A 6,769-nucleotide genomic window follows, 5' to 3' on the forward strand; every position below is an offset into this window, starting at 1 on the left:
TTTCTGCCTGAAATAGTTTACATTTGATGTTACAACTGATGAAAGGATGAAGGATGGTGTGACCATATACAAATCAGTGTATTTAGTGGTGTCCTTAGTTTGATAAATTGGTGATTATTTGTTTTTATAAACAGTTAAACGAACTTCATTAATTAAACACTAGACAGAGGCTCAAAGAAAAACCTTGTCGAACAAATTCTACAATCCACAACTGAACCAGATACACACATCATCGATTCCATCCAATGCAAGTCGAGTATCCTGTCTAAAAATTAAATAACACTTAACAAGCCCACCCAATTCTTTCAATTTCTTTTCTTTTTGGTCAAAGTTTCAATATTTTTTTTTTATGTGAGAAGTTTCAATTTTCTTAAAACAAGACCTTGTACATTTTAATTCAATCATTTTAAAATCAATGAAATTTGGTTTTGATGCTTTGTCTAATCTAATTGTTTAACGTTTGAGTTAAGGTGGGTGTCATTTTGTGATTTGACAATAATCTCAGATGACACGACAATGCATTAGAAAATAGAAATTCTTCCTTGTGGTTAATGTTGTTAAATTACTAAGTATCTCCAATGGGAGAAAAAGAAAAACTATTGGATAACCATTAAAAAGTGACCTCCACAATGTTAGATCATCTTTGGGCAACTTTAAGCAACTTCTAATATTTTACTTTAAAGGTAAAAGAATTAAACAACACTTAGCAACTCCCACTTTCATATTAAAATATCTACAGTCAATTTTGTTTCAAATTAATATATTAATTCATTTATTTTAATTAGTAAATGAAAATATATTCAATATGATTAAAGATAATTATTATTAATTATTTTTTACTATAGCTACAAGTTCAATTAGATTAATGCAGAAAAAATATTATAAATTTATTTAATGCATAAAAATTTAAAATAATGAGAATAATTATTTCGGGGGAGGACAACAATACAACGAGAATACACAATATTATATAAGAATGATGAGAAATATTAATTTCTGTTGAAATTGAGACGAGAGATATAATAAAAATGAGAAATATTGATTTATATTGAAATTGAGACTAGAGATATAATAAAAATGAGAAATATTACTTCTATATATTAAGGAATCAACTTTCAGGATAAACTAGGGATAAGGGATATTCCATAAAATTAAGGAATCAAACCTGTCTTATCGTTAATCTCCAACGACCTTAAAGTTGTAACACATGCCATCTTAGGTTGCTGACACATTACAAAATATGCACTACTCGTTTGACTCTCTCATTCTCATTGATTTTTGGAGACTTTGATCTACGCAGTTGAATCCGTTGAGACTAAAATTACGATTAGCCAAGAATTGTAGATTTTATAAAGAACGGATCAATATTTTCCTCAATCCTTAGCAACTCATGTTTTTAGCAATAATTGTTGAATTAATAGTTCCACTGATATCTTATAGACAAGCGTTAATTAACTCATGTTGCAATTCATTTGTCATTTGTTTTCAGTAGCTTTTCCTTGAAAGCAAATCTGTTTTGCTTAGTTTTTTTGAATCTGTTTTGCTTAGTTTTTTTGGCTTCATGACCTCCACAATGTGCATCAACCCTTTTATTTTTAACTACCCAATTCCTTGTTTGGTTCTGGCCTCTGTTTTGACTTTACTTGTAATTTTTAACATTGTAATGAACCAGGTACATCTCTACCACATGTTAATTAATTTGGTAGAGAAGGATAAAAACTGAGTGGAAATATTAATACAGATAAAAACTGGCTGTTTTCACGCATCAAAGTTAAACCACTATTCCACTCGTATATATTAATACAGATTAATATACATGCAAAACAATTCACCTTGCTCACATTTTGTTACTAATTAACATCAACACTATTCCATTTGGCAAAGGTTTGACACATTTTACCGGTACAAAATGAAGACAGTATGTAGCAGGATCAGGATTATGAGATAACTTATAAGAAAATAGTTTAACTTTATTTTATAGTTTATTAGAAATATTATACATAAATATTTACATTATAATCGATTAATTAAGTTGTTTGTACAAACAGACTTCACTTCTGACTGAAAACAATGGTATGATACAAAGTGCAGGGAATATAAATTTTCAAACCAAAGCAAAGCAAATCCTTAGCACAACCACAATCAATATATTACAAAAGAGTTGGCACTATAACTGCAAGAGGCAACACACTAAAGCCATACTTACAGAGAGGCAATGTGTCTCTATGCAAATGCCTTCCCAAACTTTTCATTTTATTAAAGAGACTGGGCCATAATAGGGGATCTTTGTCAGATCTGTAACTTAGCAGGAGAATGCATAAGCTTAAGGTTTCTCCCAATCAGAAATATACATTAAAATACACAACACTACACCGGAACAGCTTCCGGAACTTTGCCATTACTTGACACTACTAAACTATCATAATAATCGACTAGCACCTTCCAGCCACCAGGGCACATAAATCCATCAGGAGGACTTTCTTTGTTCCTAGCAAGGGTGCGCATCTGTAAAATTCGAGTAACCTTTGTTAAGATACTACATACATATATGCAAAACATAATCAACAATGTCTTTCAACACTGTTCTTGAGGTGTCAACTCAACAGTAGGAGTTTGACTTTGCAGCCTCAAGAGCCAGAATTTGAATTCCCCTCGGGGAGATTTATAATGTTTTTGAGCACTGACAAAGAAAGAAGCCGGTGTTCTAATAGAACAAAACCTTAGGATACATATTCACAGAGAAGAAAAAAAAAATACCTTTGTGCCTGATATGAAGAGGAAATCCTGAGGCCTTGAGGGATCAAAGAATGCCATTTTACCCTGAGTCTTGTCATATGCAGCAACCTGCAAATGAATCGAAATAATCACCAAAGAGGCCTAAGTGAACCGCAATGTAGTAGCAAGAAAAATAATTTCGTCAATTACCCTGAAAGGAAGAATATTTAGGCGCTCAAGTCCAGGCGCCATGCTCAATACTTTCTTTCCATGGTCAGCATCGTATAGATCTCTTTTTTCAACTGGATGGCTCATGCCGGCAGGGTCTCGGCCAACAATGTAGAAGTTAGCCCCAGCATTGATCCTAGCCTTTGCATGCCACTGCACCTCAGTTGGTCCGGCATAGTGCATGGGAGATGGGAATATTGATACTACTGTTGTCTCTGGATCAAGAACACCATCCTCAAGTACCTAAAGAAAGACCAAAAGATATAAGTGAAATTTTCTATTAAAAAAGGCAACTTGATCGATATGGGGCAGGTATGGCTGTCTATAAGATTTTGAGTATTTTGACTAAATGATGCTATTAATCATTTGTATACTATCATTCATGCGTATTTTTTAGTTGCAAAATCACAAATAATTTGTTTATGATCAAGATTCTTCAATACTTCAATAAAAATCAAAGCAAGACTATTAAATAGTAGTTTCTAAAAAATATTTTACATACAAAAACAACATTAATAATTAATATTATTTTATAAGCTATGCATGCTTTAGGAAAACGATGATCACAATCATAATTAAAAATTATCATATTTTATATAAGTTTCAAAATGTTTGCAACACAATTTCAAGTCCTTACCACAAAATGACAAAAATATCCAAAAAAACTTCCATATGTGCTTATAGTAAGGAGTCAGGAATCTTCGGAAAAGCGAGAAATCGTGAGATGACAATCAAACACAAAAAGAAAAGAAAGAAGTGGCATAGCTTCAACAACGTACCTTCTCATGTTGTTTCATTCGCCAATCGAGTGGCACATCATCAGCTTTGGTGTAGCCTCCAAGTGGATGAAGCAAGAGGACTGGATTCTTGTAACCCATGTCAAGAAGCCGCTTGCGAGTATCAGTCATTAGCAAAGCATGGCCATTGTGGACAGGATTCCGGAGCTGGAAGGCAAACACAGCATCTGCATTGCGCCTTGTGAACTCCTTGCGGAGTTCTGCAGGGGACAGACGGAAATGATCGAGTCCATCATGATACTTGATGGGTTCTATGACCTCTAGGTCACCACCAATCAGCCAATTTCCAGCATTAGTTATAGTTTCTTCAACATAAGGTAGGCCAGGGGCTGTTGTTCCCCAAGTTCGGGCTATCCTTTCTTCTTTAGGGTGCTTATAAATTTCAATACTGAAATAACCAGATCAAAATATAAGCCATAGGAAACAAAGGGAACAATTTAAAAAAGAATCAATAACCTGCAAATATAAAGGTTCCCAATAAAATAAAACCAACTATACATATCACTTTTCATATAATGCCTGTAGAGGCATTCAACAAAATCAACTAGAAACTGCAGTAGCAGACAACACAAAATTGTTCAGGACATGATTATGCATTCACACGTTCTCCTATTTGCAATAAGCATTTCAAAGTGAAATCTGATATGTCTATGCAAACACTAGATCTATTAAATATACTTCATTTTATGGCATAGTACTCAGTGAGAATATTATATTCTTTAACTGATCATAAATTTCCCAATTTAAATAAGGAAGATGAAACCAAAATCTAATGTTTAATTGTATTTGTTTGTTCAAAGACCCTAGGTATTGTTTAAACATATGCTAAGCTCCTTACCACTCAGAATCACCAGCATTGGTAAACAGAACTGATATGACTAAATACAAATAAGATTGAATCAATAAAAATAAAAAATAAAAAAGGAGGCAAACAACGACAGTAGTGGAAACCATCTCAAATTCATAACGGCATTATGAGTTGTTGACTATCCAACCAACCATAACATTTCAACACAAAATGAAAAGTCATTAAACAAAGCACACAAAACATGTACGGAAAACGACATAATCCTCAGGACCTCAGAGCATATTACTCGCTCTGATCTCAATAGGGTCAAAGAAAATTGATGTATTTGGACTATACTTTTGCTTATATTTAAGACCAAGGGAGTACATCCCAATCTTTGCATCTCTATCTTCCAATCCTCCCCCACATTTCCCATACAACGTGATCACACACAAAAAAAATTAAAACAGGTTTCAATAATTGACCAATTAAACTTTATAACTAATAACTTGCTTAAGAAGCCAATCAAACCTGCATATTGAAAAGAACACAATTCACAAAAACAAATCTCTCTCGTTCTCCTCAAACAAAAATAAAAATAGAAACTTTAATTAATCCTATGATACAATTAAACCACCCAATCCCTCCCTTCCACTTTCAACTCCTTTCAAATCAAATACAAGAAAAAAAAATGCTAGAAGTGGTAACAAACTTTATATAGAAAATAAGATAAAATCAGAGAGCACATGGCAGAAAGAAAAAAAAGCATTCTAATTGAATTTTTAACAGAAACAAGAAAAGAAAAAGTAGTGTCTTACTCATTCAGAATAGCAACAGGGTTACCCAGTGAATCAAAAAGTGCAACTTTTTTTGAATCACCGATCCGATGTTTCTGCACATCATCAATGGCCAAAACAATCGGAACAGACATATTCACCACAGACCCATCATCGAGTCTAAGTGAATTGAAATGAAGCGTTTGGAGGAACTCTCTTTCTCTCATGAACCCACCAAGTGGTGTAGCCCATCCTTCACTAAGTACATGAACCCATTCAACATCAATCCTAGAAAGCTTTATCCTTGGCAAAGAAAAAGCTTCACCTTTTTTCAAATCTCTCTTGGAATCTTCAACCACGAGCTCAACCAATTTCCCACCGTCTGGTTCAATCAACCCGTTCGAAATTCGAATCTTTTTGTGGGTCCTTGATTTTGCACCCAAAGCTAAGTTGACTCTCATGGAAGGAGCGAAATGGGTATCGATTTTTTTCGTCAAAGAGTTAGAAGGGAAAGGGGTTTTGGACAAAAGGGTAGCCATGGAAGCCATTGAAATGGCTCTGAATGATTAAAACTTTTGGTGGGTTTGGAATTGAAATGGAAACCTTTTTGTGTTTATAAAAGTAAAAAGATGTTTTAGCTAGTGGAAGAGAAAGGGCAAAAGGGTCATTATAGGACGCACCAAAATTGAATCTTTTTTGTCGTCCTAGTAGACAGAAAGACACAAACGTTGTAGCTGTGAGAGGAAGAGTTTATGTTTTTATATATAGATAGAGGAATGAGGGGTCGATTTGAAAAGGACATGTGGAAGAGGATGAACCTGGACACTTTTTTTTTTACTTCTTTCATGATCTCAAATCTCAATATCTCTCTCCTTTCAATTTTGGAATAACCGTTTGTTTTATTTGATATTCAGGAAACAATAACTATACCGCTATTAATGTTTTTTTTTTACCCGAAAAGAGGTTTATGTTTGATGAGAAACTACTTTTTCTTTGTTAGGAAGTAAATAATGTTGATTTTTCTTGAATGAATTGCATTAAATATAAAGAAAATGTTAGAATGTATTTCGTCTAAATTTAAGTTATATACATTTGATTTTTTTTCTTTCATATTTCGGATAAAAGGTGATAGAGTTGATTTTTACGATGACTTACATAAAGAAGAAAATAATGTATAGTAATATGATTTTTAATAGATCGGATTATATTTTAGCTACATTAAAATGCTTCACAAAAATAATGTATAGTAATATAATTTTTAATAGATCGGATTATATTTTAGCTACATTAAAATGCTTCACATTGTTTGATAATTGAAGTTAAAGATAATTTTATAAATTATTTGGATGTTTTTCAAACCACCGAAACGTCTTTTTATAAAGGATAAAATCGTGAGATTAAAGGTAAACTCATAGTAGATAATACCTCAAAAATGCAGAGTTACAAATTTGAAGTCTCAATAATCG

At 32.9% G+C, this 6,769-nt stretch overlaps 1 protein-coding gene across 1 annotated transcript; it reads right to left on the reverse strand.

Moving 5' to 3' along the window:
* Window positions 1-2,076: 2,076 nt before the first annotated feature.
* Window positions 2,077-6,040, reverse strand: LOC101497289 (ATP sulfurylase 1, chloroplastic). The gene is made up of 5 exons (XM_004496600.4): window positions 5,346-6,040; window positions 3,723-4,128; window positions 2,926-3,186; window positions 2,758-2,844; window positions 2,077-2,505 (listed from the first exon to the last, which is right to left on the reverse strand). The coding sequence occupies exons 1-5, from the start codon at window positions 5,849-5,851 to the stop codon at window positions 2,368-2,370; spliced, it is 1,398 nt and encodes a 465-aa protein (XP_004496657.1). The 5' UTR covers window positions 5,852-6,040; the 3' UTR covers window positions 2,077-2,367.
* Between the last annotated feature and the right edge of the window lie 729 nt (window positions 6,041-6,769).

The sequence above is a fragment of the Cicer arietinum genome, chromosome 4, assembly GCF_000331145.2.
Source record: "Cicer arietinum cultivar CDC Frontier isolate Library 1 chromosome 4, Cicar.CDCFrontier_v2.0, whole genome shotgun sequence".
Lineage (NCBI taxonomy): Eukaryota > Viridiplantae > Streptophyta > Magnoliopsida > Fabales > Fabaceae > Cicer > Cicer arietinum.